A 20,773-nucleotide genomic window follows, 5' to 3' on the forward strand; every position below is an offset into this window, starting at 1 on the left:
ACCCTTCAAAAGAAAGGGAAGAGTGAGACTACATGCAGTTTCTGGCCAGTAAGATGGCCAGAGATGGTCATCTGATGATTTTCCATAGATATCACTTCCTTTCAAATCTCTTAAAATCACCACTGTTAAAATTTTTCTGGCTAATACTTGATTAATGTTCTGATCATTTTATCTTTTTACTTTCTTACTGAGTTTCTAAGCCTTTCTTCTATTGCTACTTCTGTCTCAGAGACTAAGAAAATCTTAAATTCTTCAGCTGTTCCCACGAATTCGTAACAGCCTAAGAGGAGATATATTAACAAGGTCTATAATCTCAATTTCTTTAGACCTCCTGAGTGAGCTAATTTCAAATTACTGGACAAAAACAAACAGGGACTGCCACAGCTTACACATTTCATTTGGTCACATAAAAAGAAATTTTTTAATTTAATGTTTTCAATGTGGCCACCAAATTAAGTCACCCTACAATCTTGAAATTAAATTCCACACCCCCAGTATTGATTTCCTACTACTATTGAAGTTCTTGGCTCTGTTATTAGAAATTTGATTTTAAAAAATAAATTACTTATTTTATAGTATTTCATAAGAATATTAAATGCATCCACTTTCTTCAAAGTATATGCACCATGAACATAGAAAAAAACTAAAATACATCTGTTCCAATCATTCTCAGAATATAAGTTATTTCAGTGGCTAAAAAAAATCCAATTGCCAGGTTACGGTAGTCTTTTTTATGCTAGATCAAATTACCGAAGGGGAAAGGAAGCAGAACTAAATTCCCTGGGATGTGCTCATTCCTGAGAGTAAGGGACTCTTATCTTTCGTTTGCAGCATCTGAGTGGGTGATGAAGGCAGTCCATAGACATTAATGCCAAAATCCTAACTGGAAAGATCACCAAACTAATAAGGGAAGGGTGTGAGTCAGAGAGATGTCAGCATCACTGATAAAGTTCCTCAAGTTTAAGTCCTGTCCATCCCAATGAGGTGGACACTTTTACTGCAAGACTGTAAAAATGAAACAAGAGATCCTCAAGCAAAACCTAAAATATGAGAAGACATATTACAGTGATACATGGATGCCCATGTTATTAGCAGCACAACTCATAATAGCTAAGTTTTGGAAGTAGCCTACATGTCCATGAACAGATGAATAGATAAACTGTGGTACAGGGCTGGGATTTAGCTCAGTGGTGCCGCCACCTGCCTTGCAGGCGGCAAGGTCCTGAGTTCAATCCTGGTGCCAAAAAAAAAAAGAAACTGTGGTATATATAAACAATGGAGTAAACTCAGCCATACAGAAGCATAAATTTGATCATTTGTAGGAAAATTAATGAACCTTGACACCATACACTAAATAAAATGAACCAGACACAGAAGGTTAAATATCACATGATTTGTTATATGAGAAACCCAAAGTATAAATAATTTAGGAGCAATAAAAGACAGGAAACAGGGAGATAGATAGTTTGTGCAGAGGGGAAGGGAATATAGGGGTGGGGGAAAGGGGGAGAGAAGGGAGGGGAAGGGGAAGAAAAAGGATCAAAATTTGATATATCTATGTACCAATTCCCTAGGATAATATACTTATATATCAGAAACATTTATGAATAAAATAAAATAAAGGAAATAAAATTAAGAATAACCTGATTCAGAGCATTTAGGCTAGGACAGGATTTCCAAGGACTCTCAGTTCCAAACCTTTTCCCTGCTAGCTGTATCCACCACTTTTTCCCTCGGCCCTCTATGGCAGCCACTATCAAATTGCACACAGCCACTTGTTTGGGAGTAAATAGTATCAAAATTCATAAAAATGACAATGCAGCCATGCCTGAAGCAGCAGCACCAAGAGCAAAGCTTCATCAGAAATGGTGGCCTTGACCATTAGAGAGATCTTCAGGCCTACAGAATAATCTGAATAAAAAGCAGCTTCCCAGCTGAGTATGATACCACACACCTATAATCCCAGCAGAGTGGGAGGCTGAGACAAGAGGATTCCAAATTCAAGTCCAGTCTAGGCAACGTAGTAAGAGCCTATCTCAAAATAAAAGCCCAAAAGAGCCAGGAATGTAGATCAGTATAAAGGCCCTGGATTCAATCCTAGTACCACAAAAAACAAAGAAAGAAAAAAAAGGAAATTGACTTAACAGGGGTTCATTTTCAAGACACATCTCACTATATAAAACAAAACCACAATGAAATACTAAGATTAAGTACAAGGGAGTAAAATTAGACTTTTGGATTACTAAAGTCTAGAAGCATTCTGTCCAATTGGCTGCCACTTGCTACATGTGGTTGTGAATTTAAAAGTTTAGTTCCTTGGTCATACTTGCCACATTTCTAGTGTCAAAATGCCACACATGGTTGGTGTAGCAACTATATAATGAAAAGCACAGATACAGAACACTTACAGTCAGCACAACTTGAAATTTGCCACAAAAACGGCAAAAAAACCAATATCCGCACAATCAAAAACAAAGTCCTGACAAGCTTGCTTACCAATTCTCATTCTAGATCCCTGGAATGTCATTCTGGTTGGGGCGGGGGGGAGGGGTGGGTGAAGCACTAAGGTGAGTGCATAGCCAACTATAAATAAACATTAGAGGAGAGTAGAAAGAAGAGACTGAAATCACCATAGGGACAACATACACAGCCCTGCTAAAATGAGCCACCATATCTTAACCTCAAACTATCAAATATCATTAAAATCACACACTTGAGGCCTTGGTTTGATCTCCAGCTCAGCAAAAATAAATTTTTAAAAATAAAATAAAGACACTTCCTACTGAGGGGGCCAGTGACAATGTAAAGGAATTCATAAAAAATAGTAAGATGGGCCCAGGGCTTTAGCTCAGTAGTTCTGCTGCCTGCCTCTCAAGCGCAAGGACCCGAGTTTGATCCCCAGTACCAAAAAAAAAAAGTAAGATGGATAGCTTCACATACATATCTCTGAAGTGATTCAAGAAAAGAAATCATGAAAGTAAAAAAAATTACCCAAAATAATCAAAGATTTAATACCTGAGAATCAGAATGGCCAGGTATACCCACCCCACTTTTAAATGAGTTAAATATCATTTAGCTGATAAAAGTCAATAGTTCAATCCAAGGACCATAGCTGACTATCACACCAATTCCTGTACCTCCTGCCTCTGACAAGAGTGATTACAACCCCACATCCACTCCCCAGGCACGACTCTAGCTCTCTAACAGGGGGACAAGAAAATGACAAAGGAAAATCATGCTCCCCAGAATAATTCAGTCAAGAAAAATGGTCTTACATTTGTTCACATGACAATGATACCTGGAAGTCACGGTATACGTGGTCTATTAGCATACCAACTACTAACAGTTTTGTTGAGCGAGGCATGATGGCACAGCACTTAGAAGGCTGAGGCAGGAGAACGGGCTCAAGTTTGTGGCAGCATGGGCTATACAATCAGTTCAAGGCCAGCCTGAACTGCAAAGTGAGACCCTGTCTCAAACAAAACCAAACAAACAAAAACCTCAAAACCAAACAAACAAAATGTTATGTGATATCATTTCAAATTTAATTCAAACATTATTGTAATCATTAGTACTTAAAGTTTATTAAAAATGGAGGAATGTTCATAGAAATGGTTAAGAATATTATAGCATATTACCCTCTATTTTGTAACCAATTAAAGTAATGATTATGAACACTGGCAACAGAGAAAAACAGATCAAAAGAAAAGGCAAAATATATGCAAAAAAGATCAGAAAATGTGAACAAATGAAAACTGCTTTATTAGCTTGTATACTTTTTCTTTTATGTAAATATCCATACTGCTTTTCTAGTACTCATAAATACAAAGAGCATACTTACCACAGTGGGATTGCCGCTACTTATCAACTGGCTGACTTCATGAAAAATGCTTTTGCAGTCAATTGATTTATCTAATGATCCTCGTTTTACAATTACTGCTACTGCTAATAGAATCTGTTCCCGAACATACTTTTGAAGGCTGTAAAACATAAAAATCACTGTGAAAATACTTACCTAAATCTAACGTAAAAATACTCCAAAATTTTTCACTAAGCCCAAAGTTAATAATATCGCTGAATATAGTATAATGTACTGGTTATGTACAGACTCTGAAGTCAGAAGATGTGGGTTTGAATCTGTGACCCTACGCAAGACAGCACTTAAAAGTCTCAGTTTTCTCATCCATAAAATGGAGATAACACTAACAAAGCTATAGAGTACATGTCCCTGGGACTGTGCCCAATGTGTACATTGAATGCTTAAAGCAATGTTCAATAGATGTTAAATATGGGGAGGGGGGTCCAGTATGATTAAGATAAAATTCTGATCTAATATTCACCTCCAAGTTATGTAATCATAACTTCTACTGCCTTTTAATGTGACAGGGCAAAATGATAGCTATCCAAGGTATAAATACAATGGAAACATTCTGTTCCTCTGTGTGATGGCAGAAGCACCTGTTCCAAGTTGGGGCATTCTACAAAGCCCATTAAACCATAAAGAGCCAAGACTTAAATGCCTTTTCACAACATTTCCTTTAAAAAAAAGCTCAGAAAACATGAATTTTATAATATAGCTTCCCAAATGCCACAAAGATACAACAACCATGTGTCCTTGGGATAAACTTACACCACTTCCCATGGCTGATAAGCAACAATACCCATCCTTGAATTTCCTGGAACAGTCCCAATGTGCCTATTGTCTACCACTTATTTTTTCTTTCAAAGTGTCCCAGTTTGGACGTAAATTACATACTATGTGCACCATCTTAAAGGCCCTTCATGGCCAAGAGCCTGCTCCCTTCTCTGACCTCACTCATTCCATGTACATGCAACACAACAGGCATGCTGAACTTCATTCAGCTCCTGGCTCTGTGCTCTTATGGGCCAAGCCCTCTGAACTTCTATTTCCTCTGCCAAGCCTGTGATGTCATTTTCTCCAGAAAGGTATTACCAAGAGTTCCTAAGTCACTTGCACACGACAAAACACATTTGTTAGTACTGTTTAACTCAATCTCCCAGACCAACCGCCCACTCGTAAGCAAGCTAGTATACGTAGAACATATCACCTGCCATATAACAGACATTTGTTAGACATTTATGAAAATGCATAAACATGTCTCCCTATGTCAAGACTGAAGTGAAAAATATTTTTTCAAAACACGGACTTGAACCATTCATCTTTCATTTATTAAGGAAATACAGATTTTTCTTAATGCACAAGAATGTTAACTGACTAAAAGGAATTTTTTGTACTTTTCAAGGGACAAAATACAGACTGAATACTTTCAGAAAATGTACAGAGAAAGCTGAAGGCCCCTACTAGACATGTACATAAAGCTAATTTTAAATATCTGTACTGGCAAGAATTAGAAGTTTTAGAAAATAAGTAATAGCTAACATTTACTAAGCTATTATGCAAGGCTTTTGCAAATAAACAAGACCTTGTCTTTAAAAATATTAGGACTAGGGATGTAGCTCAGTGGTGTAGCACTTGCCTAGCATACAAGAGACCTGGGGTTCAAATCTCCAGTACTAAAATAAATAAAAATAATTTTTGTATCTAAATATATAAAGCAAATATTAATACATATTAAGAAGTGGACGGCAATACCAAAAATAACTAAGAGGCAAAAGCATATAAATAATATTATTCAGGCAATTGGAGAATTCAAATAATGGAATCAAAATTATCTCAGATAATATACCAATTATGTCAGTAGTACCGAGATTATGCTTTGAAAGACAGGCCTGCTCAAGTATTTAATAATGAAGCAGCTAGGTGTGGTGATGCACACCTGTGATCTCAGCACTCAGAAGGGTAGGAAGATCACTGCAAGTTTGAGGCTAGCCTGGGCTACAGAGTAAGTTCAAGACTACCCTGAACTACATAGTGAGACACTATCTAAAACAAAAAAAAAAAGAAAGGAAGAAAGCAAGCAAGCATGCATCATTATGCCAGACATACTATGAAAACATGCATATAACATAAGAGAGAAATCAAATACAACAAAGTGTTAACTGAATCTCTACTAGGAAAAGTGTGTGTACATGTTCACCATACTATTCTTTCAATTTTGCTGAAAGTTTAAAAAAAATTTTCAAAAAAATTTAGGAAAAATAATTAAGTGTACTATTTCAATAGTGAACCCTACAATTAAGTCTAAAATAATTTCTGAACTAATTAAAATTATTTAAAAATGGAATTATTTTTATAATGTAAGAAAATACACAAAAACACAATAAAAACCTGTCACATATTTGCTTCTATCAAGAAGGCAGAGTCCTGGGGTTCCTAGGTTGGAAAAAATGATGTATAGGTAGCTCCAGGAAGAGACCTGTCTAGGGGTCAGATACTCCCTGTGACCCTGATTCCTTGCAAAAGACTGGACCACAGTGATGCCTGTAGAACCAGGACTCCAGAACTGTCTCTTGTGATCCTGACCCCAACCACATAAGGTAGGTACCAAGCCTCTGCTCTACAGGTAAAAAACCAGAATGTTAGATTTTATGTCCGTTTACCAATTTATAACAATTACCATCAATAGACTGCACATCAAAAAACAGGCCTACAGGGCAAATATTTTTTTATCTTCTTACAAACCAGGGATGATGGTACATACCTAGAATCTCGGCACTCTGGAAAGCTGGGGCAAGAAGATCACAAGTTCAAGCCCAGACTGGATAACTTAGCAACTTAGTGAGACCATGTCTCAAAGTAAAAAATAAAAAAGGACTAGGAACATAGTTCACTGCAAAGGCCCAGGGGTCAATCCCAGCGCCACCAAAAAAAAATTTTTTCCTACATGTAACTTCCTACATGTAAACTAATATAAACACAAGCATCACTAGGCTTCTTTTTCTTTTTTTTTCTTTTTTTATTTCTTTTTTTAAAGTTTTCTCTCAACCTCTGTTCAACTACAAATACACACTCAAAATTGATTTCAAAATATTTTGCTAGCATACAGATATGATCCAAAACACCACTTTTAGTAAAATTCAACAAAATAAGTATCTCTTCCATGTTGAATCTATAATAGCAATTTTAATGTATGGAAGTCATAGTGTATATAAAAAAATGAACAAAATAATGCAATTTGCTGACATTGTCAAGACTTCTACTTACTTATATTTACCTTTACTTTACAGAGGGGTAGAAAGACAGTCTTGTCAGGTCTAGCAAATATAGCCAAATGGAAACAACAAAAGGGCAAGGTAGTATCACATTCAGACAGTCTCACCAAACAAACAAAAATCAAGACATTTCTGGGGCTAATGGCGTACACCTGTAATTCCAGCACCCGGAGAGGTGAGGCAGGAGTATCACCACAAGTTCAAGGCCAGCCTGGACTACATACTGAGTCCCAGGCTAGCCTGCACTACATGAGACCTTGTCTCTAAAAACCAAAAATTAAAGAAAAAAAAAAAAAAAAAAAAGAAAATCAAGAAGTCAATCAATCCAGTATAAAGGAGAAGAGAAAGTTTTAAAACCAGGAGCAAATCTCTCTGATTCTACTAAAACCAGAAAAGTAAGCCATAACCTCTTCAGCAGATACATACAGTAATCTATAGGACACATTATCTGATAAAACTTTCATGCTAAAACCTACATAAACTTGTGCTTTTTTCTCTCACAAATTTTTCTGTGTAAACTATCAATTAACTAAGTGCTGAATTTAAGTCAATAATTATTATTAAATGATATAAATTCCAAGACTGCTAGTGGACAGCTGGTAGGAACAAATGCATGATAGTATAAAATTTAAACTTTTTTGTATATGTTTAGCTCCATTAATACCATTTCTAAGTACACATTTCTGATTATATAACCTTTTTTTCATTGAATCTGAAATTAAGTATTTGAAGTATTCAAATGCACAAACAGCAAGCATCAATATACAATGGCTTATTCTTTTTTTTTTTTTGGTACCGGAGATCGAACTCGGGTCCCTGCGCTTGCGCAGCAGGCGGCGAAACCAGAGCTAAATCCTCGGCCCATACATTGGCCTATTCTTAAAAGAACAGCTGATGTTTGGGAGACTTAAAAAAACAAAAAGATAAGTAGCAAATCAATTTCACCCCCAAAACTGTATAGATAATACCTTTCCTTACATTTTTTAAAAACAATCATACAAAAACAAAACAATCATATAAGCAATAAATGTATACAGTCTTGTAAAATTTTAAACATTACATACGTATGCAATGTAAAACGAAACTTCACTTTCACCTCCTTCCTCAAGTCTGATCCTTTTTTCAAATGAAATTTTAACAACTTGATGCTTTATTTCCTATGTGATATTTTTATATATATAGATAACATTAGCTTTGATAATGGTACTTAATTTCCCTCTAATTTTCTCTGTTGTGGTGGGATACTCACCTACTTATAATACTTACCCATTCTAAACTTAAAACATGTTAAAAAGAAATAACTAAAATCAATTTTTATTTATAACCAAATTCTTTAGAACTCTACAACTACCAAAAGAAACATCCAGCACAATCTTTTCCAAGAAACAAAACCCAGTATCACAAGCTCAAATAAAAGATACTGTCTCATTAAGTATGAAAACAACCTATAATCAGATGTGTATTCTTTAAAATATGAGCCTCACATACTGCTTAACCACAAATATCAACCATTAAAAAGCTCAAACAAGCTCTCAAAGGTCAGACATAGAAGCTAGGCAAAGTATTTGAACAGTCTCTTCACCATGTACTTACTTGGGCCTCTGTAAAACATAGGTTAAGAGGAATGTTCGCAGGGACTCAATGCTGCCTTTTTCCAAAAGAATCCACTCTCGGACGACTGCCTCCATTATGGCAGTGGCAGCTTGGAAAAGGACATAGTCCACTTTACTAGTTTCTGAGGAGAAAAATGAAAGCTTTCTTTAAATAGCCATCCACGTTACTTTGAATATTTTGCATTTATTAATTTTAAAACAGAACTTTTCAGACAAGGAATAAGATGGTTACCTGTTCTTTTTTTAATCCAGTGACCTTGCTCTAGCACCACAAAGAGGTTAGTTCCTCTCAGAAGACACCTCAGGCAGGTGGCAGCTAATCACCGATCACAATTTTCACAAACTTTCCTCACCTCTCTTCAACTGTTACTTCCAAAGCATGAAGAACTAAAAAATAACACAGCTTTAAAAAAAATAAAAATAAAAATATAAAGCAATCAGAAAATGGCCTAAGAGATTCTCGCCCTGTGCAAAACCAGAACTGCAAAAAATCTCATTAAACTAGTCTTTGAACATTACTATTTGTGATGAGCCATGCTGTCAAAACTTTTAATTTTTAAGCAAGTCTTCACAGGAAGATGACGCATCTCCAATAGCAAGTTCAGAAACAAAAACATTCATGTTGAGGTTATTTTTCTCAAAATGTTAAAAAAAAAAGTCATATTTACACAAGGTGAGAAGTTCTTGTGAATATTCTGATTGCAGTACTGATCAAACTAAATAAATCCCAAAGCTACACTTTAAAAGACCCAGCCTTAACTAGCATGTTATAGTATCTGAACTAAAAACTAAATCAGGAGGAAAAAATAGAAAATTACTACATCTAAGAAATATTTTATATTAATTTTCTATTTTTTCTTCTATTCACCAATACCACTACTATCAGTTTCCAAGCAGCATTATCAAAAGTAAGAAACAGTCAAAATGAGGTCAAGAAAAAGTAGAAATGTTCTGAAAGTCCAAAAATAACCATCATGTGAAATCCTTGAAAAGTCTATCATTAGACTCCAGATTATTTGCTAAGATCACTGGACATGAGTATCTGGAAGCCATGAGAAATTAACACGAACTCTAGAACGGAACCTTCAAGAACTTATCAGAAGAGCATGAAGATACAGTCAGGCACAGTTTTCTCTCCTGTTCAAGCTCAGGTCACTTAAAAATCATGCAAATGGTCTTGACACAATTAGCTATAAAAATATGGGGGAAAAGGTGTACCTACATAAATTCCTATCATGTTAGACTACTTCATAGGTTTCAACATGCCAAAACTAGTAAGATGAACCAATATGGACAAGTTTTGCTTATTAGTCTGTGCTATTTCAACATGAATTCTAACTGAAATAATAATCAGAAGTCACAAAAATTTAGAAACCTTAAAATTCAATAAATAATAAAGCAACAGCTTCTGAAAATGTGATCCTTATAAAAAGATATACTTAAAGTTCCAGGAGGGGAAAAAATTGAGAATTTTATTCAAAGAAAATTTAAAATATAGGCTACATATATTTAGATCACTTAAGCAGAAATATGGTACTTCAAATAAGCTCTCATCATAAACCTCTTCTAGAAGACAGTGTTTGCCTGTCCTCATTTCCAGTTGCAATTTTAAGGGCAAGAAAACAAATCATAATCATGGGATTTTAAGAAAAGGCAAACTCTGAGGGATTCATAGAATTTTGAAAACAGAACTCTACAGATCATCTAATGCAATTCTTGCATTTTAAAGCTGAAGAATCTGATGCCCCAAGAGACAAGAGAGGAGACTGAGGTCGCGTGCTGCCATATGTTCCATAAGCAACACTAATACACTCTACCACTAAAACAAGATTCAATAAGCATCTTCTAATGTTTACAGGCACTGAAATATGCTTATTTTTAACTATCTGTGCTTACATCTTAGCCTTTTTTCACCTTCTGGTGGCAATTACAGAAGAAGGACATTCAAAAAATTTCAAGAGACAAGTTTTAAAACTCTTTTCTTTGATATTTCTATGTTATTAAATGAAGATCTCTAAATTACTATTTTTACTGAGAATGAAAGAGTCTGGGGGAAAAAAGTCAAGTCCCAGAATTTAAAAGTAGGAATTTCCCTAAACTAATATTACACTTTCTCACAAAAAATATTATCACCCTTCAAATTGTTTTCTTACATAGTATAAATGTGTAAGAGAAGCTAGAAGGAATTCTAGAGGCCTACCAACATGAGATCAAACTTCTCAAATACATGAGTCTTATTATTAAAAGCTCTTGGCAATAAAGATGCTTAAAACCACCAAGTTTTCAAGAAAAACTCACAATTCATCTAGAATTTAACTGCTTTTAGGAAGTTCTGCTGCTGAACTAGGACACTGCCAAAATGATAAAGCATTTGGCAGAAAGCCTTCACTTGGTACCACAGTAATTTTCTTTAACACTAATTATGGCAGCTGGGTGTGGTGGTGCATATCTGTAATCCCAGAACTTGGGAGGCTGAAACAGGAATATCACCATGAGTTCAAGGCCAGCCTAAACTACACGATGAAATCCTGTCTCAAATACCAAAAACAAAAAAAACAAAAAAGTAATTATGGAAAAATAACTCATTTGTATCTTGTCAGCCATCTGAAACCAGACAGAACCACATACGCAAAAGTTCAAGCAAAATAAGAGAGAAAAAGTACTACAATCTGATCAAAGAAGTTTATTTTAAAAAGAGAAAAATAAGCCATAGATATTCAGCTATTACAATTACCTCTCTGGCCTTAAAGATTTCTGTCCAAAGCAGGAAATGTAAGCTCCAAAAAGCCTGCTCTTCTGGCTTAATGACACCTGTGCCCACCAACCAATAATAAGCTTCAGGTGAAAGAAGATAAACTTGATAAAGAAACAATGTTCCAAATACAGAAGAAATAAAAGTTTACTAGTTTAGCTGACTTTTTACTGGTTTATAAGTGAGCTTGAAATCCATTTCTCCCTGCAAAACCAAAAAAGAATGCTATGAAGTTAGTTCTAAAAGAGATAAACCAATCCCTCAGTTCTTGGTTATTTCTTCAGGCAGAACAGAACTCACAGATTTTTTGAATAAGTATCTGACCCTAAGAAACTAATAAATTCCTAAGTACCAGAGATTTCTGAGGTGAATTAGTCTAAAGTACTGACAAAACACACAAGCATGCAACATGCACACATAGACAAATAAATCACACAGAGAAAAGAGCAAAGAAAAATAAAAACTCGAATGAAAACAAAAGGATAGGAACAGAAGGAAATGAGAAACATAGAAAACAGAAGTGAGAAGAATTTAAAGAGGCCAGAAAAGGGAAGCATCAAAAAGAACTTCTCCCCTTTATCAGAATATATTTCCCAGACCTATAAAAATGACATACAATCTCTAAATAAGAATGTGAAAATTCTGAATTGTGATTGACTGCCACTTGTATGGAAAGTCTTCTTAGAGGAATTTACCCTTCTGTGCTGGTGGCAACTGAGTAAGGAGTTAAAAAAGATTTTTTTGTGAAGTTTAGATGTAAACATTAATGTAACACAGGCTTTGCAGTACATTAATGATTATGCTTGTCATACATGCATGCCACCTTATAAACAGTTAATGTCTCAAAACCCAAACTGATTTTAAAAGCACAGCCAGAACAACAATACTACTCTTTGGAAAATTTTATCAGAAAAACAAAAGTAATCTAAAACAAGCTCAAATCGACCAAAAAGAGTCATAAAATATATATATTCTAGAAAGGAAAGAATGGCATAAACAAATATTCTCATAAAATACTTATAACTTAGATCAGCCATTTCCTCAGTCTAACATAACACTGCATTACAACAGAAAGATGAAACACTGATGGAATGCATCCTTGTCAATGAAGGTACAGCAGAAGCCATGAAAACCAGACTCAAATTATTTTAAGTTAATACTAATGGTTTAACACATGGTTTTCTAATTCTAATGCTGAACAATTTCAAATCAGTAAGGATGAGGTAACAGTTCCTTAGACTCTTTATATATATGTTTTAGTTTTGTTTTTTTAATAATGAATTAAATATTCTACACAAGCATAAAGCAACAATTTTCTTAGTAACAGAAACAAATCCACTGAAGTATAAACACTGACCACTTCTAATTAATTAAAATGGCTTCATCTAGAATTGAAAAAGCAGTTGTGAAAACTTTGCTCTAACAATAAATGAGATCTAACTCCTGAACGGGACACAGTCAACTTCACCATTGCTGCTAGCTCCTTGCAAACAGAGAATACATTTTTTTAAGTTGGTCATACTTTTTAAAGCTATTTTAAATGAGCTAATGTAGCCATGACATTTATCTTATTGTTCACGAAGTACTTTTAACACATTACTACATGTGAACCTCACAACTTAAGATAGCCAGGTCAATTAAGCCAAGTAGTATCGTTATTTCCATACTGCAGATGAAAAAGAGGCCCAGAGAGGTTGACTTCCTCAAGTTTACAGTATGTAGCAAGCACCACTGGCAATCAGATCTATAGTTCTAACACCAGCACCCTTTCCACTATAACCTAATAGCTCTCACTTATAAGCTCTATATGTAAGGCATTTTTAACATATAACCATAATTGTAGTTCACTTCAATCTGGAAACCAGATTACTGTAGGGTAACAGATAAGCCCTACCAAAAGCACAAGAACAACAGGTCAGATGTTTTAGTTCCTAATACTCAACTAATAAGTTTTGTGGTCATGGATGACTCAGCCTGTCAAAGCCATACAGCTCAAGTATGGATTATATAAAAGATGGTTTAAATTAAGAAAAACACCCAACAGTAATCAGTTTATAAAATAATAACCAATGAAATATCCCTTAATGTTACTGAACAGATAGCAACATCAACATATAACTCTTAGAAAATGCCATCTTTGAACAGAAGTTATAACCCTTGTGATTGTTGTAGAAGAGATCATTTCTATGCATTAAGTCAAAATAAGGAGCTCAGAATATATATCTGACAGGGCTGGGGATTTAGCTCAGTGGAACCACGCCCTGCCTCACAAACACAAGGTCCTGAGTTCGATCCCCAGTACCAAAAAAAGAAAAAAAAAAAATATATATATATATATATATATTTGACAAAAGTAAAAGACAGTTTTATTTTGATATATGTATAAAGATAACCTACCCAGAAGTGAGTTTATTGAGCAACCTGAGTACAAAATAAATGGTTAAAAAAAAAAAAAAAACTATGGAAAAACTGAAAGAAAATATAGAATTCTCCAAAAACAATCTAATTTTTGAACTAACATAAGTAAGAGATATTATAGTACACTTCCAGTAACCAATGGTATGTCATTTGAAAAAAAATGGAAAAACATCAGATCCCCCCCAACACACAAACATACACTATTAACAATCTTCACGTTATGGTCAATAATAAAACAAATTATTGAACAATATATAGGGGGAAAACTACAAAGTAAAAATATTCTTCTTAGTTTCGCAGAACATCTTTAAACCCACTACAATACAATTATTATTTATGGAAAATTACTCACTGCACATCTGCTTATTTTAAAAGAAATTTAAAACAGCTAATGTTTAAGATAGTAAAACCAGATCTGTCTACGCCAAAATTTCTTTAAAGCAAATACTTACCCAAAATATGCTTGCAAACTGCAAATGGTGATTTTGATTTTCTAAATGATAAGAATATGTGTTCTGCATGCTGTCGTTGTTCATTATTGACCATGGAAGGTGGTGCCTTGGGAGTTAAAATGAAAAACAGTAATTTAATGAGAAAGCTTGAACAACAAAAGTCCTTCTACCCCTAAGATGAGAAAATGTGCCAGACTGGTAGCTCACTCCTGTAATCCCTGCTACTTGGGAGGCTAAAACAGAAGATTCCAAGTTCAAGGCCAATCTGTATAATTTAGTAAGATTTTATCTCAAATTAAATTTTTTACAAAAGGCTAACACTGTCTAGCATATTCAAGGCCCTGGGTTCAACTCCCATGGTGGGGGCAGGTGGGGAGTGAATGAAATGTTTTATTTTTCTTTACTGGTGCTGGAAGCAATGAGAACAAATTTCTGCTTAATTTTCTGAGGAATTACAGTATAAAGTGTCATAATAAACATTTAAAATAAAGTTTCAGAAAAAAAATTTCTGGTAAGATTTGTCAGAATCCATTAAAGTTGCCAGCATTTTATAAAAGTACATACTTATCTAACAATTTTTTAAAAGAAAATGACTTATTATTGTCTTTTATTCCAAAATGGACCACTCAGCCTAATTTGACTTAGTTCAGATAACATCTAAATTCCTCAATACTGGTAAAATTAAATCCAACTTACAAAAGACAATTTCTAAAAGCAATCCTTTTAGGTAAAAAAAATCAAACAATTCTACCTCTAAAATCACCATTTAGTCTGAAAAATAGAGAATAGTTAAATTTGGAATTAATGAAACTCCTCTTTGAATAATACATTAATCAGTCAAAAAGGTAAGACTTCTATCTTACCAAAAACAACTTGTACCATCTACTCAGATTTTTTAAATTCCATTTTGGCGTAACAATTTTCTTCTGAAGATAATACTCTTTCAGATCAGACATTGTACACCCAAATATACAGTCTTATTACATGGTCTGGTTACTTTTTTGATCTATTAAGAACTATCTAAAAAGAAGGGGGAAAAGTGACTCCTTATATAGTCTACAAATTCTCAATTTGGAAATAATAAAGATTTATTCTACCACCTGCCTGTATCATTAGCTTTAGAAACATTTTTGGGTAGATGGTAGAAAATAAACCCTTTTCATTCTAACCAATATGAGGAGGAGAAATCATAATTTCAATTATATCAAAGAATCTTAAAGAAGAAAAACACTGTAATCAAGTGTATTAGATCAATATTTATCATAAATTACATCAATTGTGCAACATTAGTCACGCTAATTTCATCGATATAGTAAAGCAGTGGTGTACATCAAAGGAAAATTACTGTGATACTGTGGCTTAAGTGAATTACTATAATTAGCTAGAGGCAGTTCAGACTCTTCCTAGTGGTACAGCACCCTCTTGTGTTAAAAATCTTTACTTTTTTTAAAAAAGCTTTAGCAATAAACTACTGTAAACAGCTAACTATAACCAGAAGAAAATATTTTTGTCCTTCCATCTGTGAATTATTCCCACCATTTTCTCTAGTTCTACAAGACAAGCTTATGTTTTTACAAGGTATCACCTCAATTTTTATGTCTGATAACTATGACCTTAACATACAGCATATTAGCAAACACTATTAGTAAATAATGCTACATATACAAATTAACTCTGGATCACCTAGGTAGTTTCTGAATCATTCTTTTCATTATCCTTCAAATGCACTTGCACATGCACAATTATACCCATATTATACTGCATATAATATGCTAGTTACTCTAAAAACAAAATGTTTCTAAAGTTAATGATCCAAAGTTAGATGCATTTAATCTATTAAAAAGTACAGGTGTGAGCACACAGGAGGTGAGCCCCTACCAGTGCACAAGAGGAGGCTTCCAGGCCGCCCTACACCACCCACCACCCCAGCACACAGGTGAGCTGCACAGGCACCCAGCCCCATCGAAATGAGGAGACACGTAAACAAGTCTCAAAACTAGACTTCCAGACCACCTACAGCAACCCCAAAGGGAAATGAGATGGAACCCTCTGATAATCAACCACCTGGACTCCCTCAACTGGCAACAAAAGAGGATCTGGAAAAAATGAAATCAGAAATAATTTCTCAGGTTAACAGCAGAGATTGTGCTCATAGTGCAAGACATGATTAATAAATCTAAAGAGGAGCTCAGGAACACGATGGAATCTCAACATGGGAAACAAATGGAATCCGTAAAACAGATGCAAACAGATTTCCAGGAGATTAAAACCTCCACTGAGGGCCGGGGATTTGGCTCACTGGTTTCGCCGCCTGCTGTGCAAGCGTAAGGACCCCAGTTCCATCCCTGGTACAAAAAAAGAAAAACTCCAGCACAATGAGCCAATGTGAGGACAGAATCTCAGATATAGAAGATAAGATTGCAATTAGTGACCAGGAAAAGAAAAACTGCTTTAAAATGGTAAGGGACCACGAGAAATCAATACAGCAGCTACTAGACGATCCAAAGAAGAATAACGTAAGATTCATTGGAGTCAACGAAGAAACAGGAGACAGTGCAGATGACATAAAAAAAGACTCTTCACAGAAGTGATGGCAGAAAACTTCCCAAGGAGGGGAAAAGAACTTGACATTCAGCTAAGTGAGGCATATAGGACTCCAAATAGCCTTGATCAAAAAGAATCTACACATAGGCATACAATTGTTAAGATTCCAGAAACCCAACAGAAGAACAAAATTCTACAATTAGAGAAAAGAAACAAATCACATACAAAGGAAAGCCCATCAGAATCACAGCAGACTTCTCAACACAAACCCTCTAGGCAAGAAGAGCTTGGAGTGATGTATTTCAAGCCCTAAAGGCAAAGAGCCTCCAACCCAGATTGATGTACCCTGCAAAACTATCTTTCAAAACTGATGGAGAAATAAGATACTTTCATGACAAAGAGCACCTTAGGAACTTCATGAATACCAAACCAGCACTCTAAAAAATTTTAGACAATATGCTAGGAAAAGACAATGAGGATCACAACCCCAGAAAGCCCAGCAGAATGAATCCGTCAGGTGCGACAAGAAATTAAACACAAAGGGGAAGAATCCAACAAACAGAAAAAGTCATAACAATCATAAGTCACTATGTACGAGTTTTAACCATCAATGTTAATGGTCTCAATTCACCAATCAAAAGAAATAGACTGGCAGAATGAGTCAAGAAGCAAGATCCAACAATATGCTGCACACAAGAGACACACTTAATTCAAAAAGAAACTCACAGTCTGAAAGTTAAAGGGTAGAAAACAATACTCTATGTGACAGGAACCCAAAAAGAAAAGCAGGAGTACCTATCCTCTTTGCAGATCAAGTGGATTTCAAACCAAAATCTGAAACACACTGGTCCCAAGAATTTCAGATAAGGGACAGTCAACTTATATGTACAAATCTATTGTGAACATGTTTTTCATTCCTCTCAAGTAAAAACTTGAGAACAGGACTGTTGGTTCTTAACAGTAATACAAGAAATTTCTATATTGTTTTGCAAAATGGTTTTATCATTTTACATACACATTAGCAGTATTAGAAAGTTCTAATCAGTTCACACCTAAGCTGACATTCGTTCTTTTAAAACTTCTAACTTCATCTCCCTAACAAGTGTATAATTCAATCTTGTTATTGTACTGATTAGTATTTTTCTGATTCTACAGTTGCACACCTTTCCTTGTGCTGTACTGGCTATTTATCATCACCTTGTGTCTACTTTTTAATTGGGTTGTCTATTAATGAGCTGTAAGAGGTCTTTATATATTCTGGTCATAGGTTAATATGCAATATAAATATGATTTAAGGACTACTTTTCATTTTCTTAATGTCATTTAAAGTTCTAAATTTTGATGGAATCTCATTTATCAATTTCTTTCATATATCATGTTTTTTAAATCCTAGGAAATTCTTGCCTACCCTAAATTCATAAACATTTTCACTTATAATTTCTTCTTAAAGTTTTATAGTATTAGTCTTTCATATTTAAGTTCACAGAACCTTTCAAGTTATTTTCATGTATGGAAATAAAGGGTTGAGGTTAATTTTTTATATATGGATACCAGGTGTTCTAGACCCATTTGCTGAAAACACGATCTTTCCCTCTGTTCATATATTTGTGGTTCTATTTCTAGATTCTCTGTTTTATCCCAATGATCTATATGTCTTTCCTTACACCAACACTGCCTTGATTACTGTAGCTTTAGAGGAAGTCTTAAAATTAGGTGCTAAATGTCTCCAACACTGTTTTTTTTTTCTTTTTCTTTTTACCTTTTTAGGTCCTTTGTACTCCTACATAACTTTAAATTTCAATATCCAATTCTTCATTTATAGCAAGTATACACAGACTTGAATTTTTATATGTACCTTGTGTTTTCTAATCCTGCTAAATTCAAATACAAGTTCTAGGGGCTCCTGGAGATTTCTTAGTATTTTCTCTGTAGATGATCATTTCATCTGCATATAAAGATTTTACTTCTACCTTGCCAATCCTATGCTATTTGTTTACTTTTATGGCCAGACTATTTTGGTTTGGCCCTATGTTTCAAAGTCTAATGGACAGATGAAGAGTAGGTATATCTGCCCTTGTTCCCCACCTTAGGGAGAAAGCATTGCATCTTCTCCATTCATGTAAGTCGTTTTTGCTGGAAGTATGGAGTACCTGTCTTTGATCTATTGAGAAGGTTCTGTTCTACTTCTAGTCTCCTGATAGACTTTACCATGAACAACTGTAGAATTTAGTCCAACACTTTTTCTCCAACTACTGGCAGGATCATGTGGCTTTTTCCTTTCTTCTGTTAAAATGATGACTTTGGGGGGTAGATCTTCCAATGCTGAACCAACACTGCCATCATTATAACAAAATCACTTTCTACATCCTGCCAGATCTGACTTCCAATAGTTTGTTTTGTTAAACAAATTTCTATCTATGTTCATACTTTTTTCTTTATTATCTTTATCCAGTTTTAGGATTAGCACAGCGTTGAGTTCCTAAAATGAGGGGAGAAGTGTTCCTTTTTTCTGCTTTGTTTGATATAATTTACCATTTAAAATGTTTATGAGCCTGTTGTTGTCATATAGGTAGGTTTTCAAGATAGGAATATACTTTCTTTAATAGGTGCTACTCAAATTTTATATTTCCTCCAGAGTTAGTTTCACTAATTTGTCTTCCAAGGTACTTCTTAGGAGTTATCAAATTTAGAGGTCTCCAGACACCCTACCACGGTCCCGTGTCCAGTGGAACACACCGAATCAACCCACGCCCCAGCAACAATCCACTGGACCCCCCACCACCACCACTCCTCTGTACAGCTGGTACACAATGCAAAGACGCAGAGGACACAGGACCACCAGACCATGGTACTGAGTCCCACTTCTCCCGGCCCAGAGGTAGGGGCTTCTGAGCCGGCGTCCCACTGCTCCTGGTCCAGAGGAAGGGGCTTCCCGGCCACCATCCCTCCCGCTGCTTCCAGCCCAGAGGAAAGGGCTTTTGGGCCACCTTCTGTCCTGCCGCTCCTGGCCCAGAGGAAGGGGCTTCCCAGCCACCATCCCTCCCACTGCTCCCAGCCCAGAGGAAAGGGCTTTTGGGCCACCTTCTATCCTGCCGCTCCGGGCACAGAGGAAGGGGCTTCCCGGCCAACATCCCTACAGCTGCTCCTGGCCCCAGTCCCACCTCTCCCAGCTCAGAGGAGGTAATCTATGCAGGCGCCAACAGCCCAGCCCCTCCAGTCAAAATGAGAAAACATGTAAATAAGTCTCAAAACCAGACTTCCAGATCACCTACAGCAACCCCAAAGGGAAATGAGATGGAACCCTCTGATACGCAACCACCTGGACCCTCTGAACTGGCAACAAAAGGGGATCTGGAAAAAATGAAATCAGAAATAATTTCTCAGAGAACAGGAGAAATTGTGCCCCCAGGGTAAGACATGATTAATAAATCTAGAGAGGAGCTCAGGAACATGATGGAATCCCAACACAGGAAACAAATGGACTCCATAAAAGATGCAACTAGATTTCCAGGACATGAAAAACTCCACTGAAAGTCTACACAGCAGAATGAGCCAATGTGAGGACAGAATTTCTGATATAGAAGATAAGATTGCAATTAGTGACCAGGAAAAGAAAAATTGCTTCAAAATTATAAGGGAACATGAAAAATCAATCCAGCACCTGCTAGATGATGCAAAGAAGAATTAAATAAGACTGATTGGAGTCAATGAAGAAACAGGAGAGAGTGCAGATGACATAAAAAATCTCCTCACAGAAATAATGGCAGAAAACTTCCTAAGCAGGGGAAAGAGCTTGACATACAGATAAGTGAGGCATATAGGACTCCAAATAGCCTTGATCAAAAAAAATCTATACATAG

General features: G+C 35.5%; 1 protein-coding gene across 4 annotated transcripts in view; it reads right to left on the bottom strand.

Annotated features, from left to right (window-relative positions):
• Positions 1–20,773, bottom strand: part of Xpo4 (exportin 4) — a 194,954-nt gene that overhangs the window by 150,078 nt on the left and 24,103 nt on the right. For 2 of the 4 annotated variants that reach the window (XR_015446598.1, XM_087199387.1), the window contains exons 2-4: positions 14,370–14,475; positions 8,728–8,869; positions 3,842–3,980 (exon numbers count right to left, since the gene is read on the bottom strand). Coding sequence is in view for 3 of the 4 variants with exons in the window: in XM_087199387.1 (XP_087055513.1) it covers positions 3,842–3,980; positions 8,728–8,869; positions 14,370–14,475 (387 nt within the window). In the remaining variant the exon portion in view is untranslated. Of the gene's footprint in view, positions 1–3,841; positions 3,981–8,727; positions 8,870–8,979; positions 9,151–14,369; positions 14,476–20,773 lie in introns of those variants that run through there. The other 2 variants (XM_087199388.1, XM_087199389.1) reach the window with 2 other exon arrangements.

This window comes from Heterocephalus glaber, unplaced genomic scaffold, assembly GCF_053883595.1.
Source record: "Heterocephalus glaber isolate CG9 unplaced genomic scaffold, H.glaber_assembly_v1.0 deba00001719, whole genome shotgun sequence".
Classification (NCBI taxonomy): Eukaryota; Metazoa; Chordata; class Mammalia; order Rodentia; family Bathyergidae; genus Heterocephalus; species Heterocephalus glaber.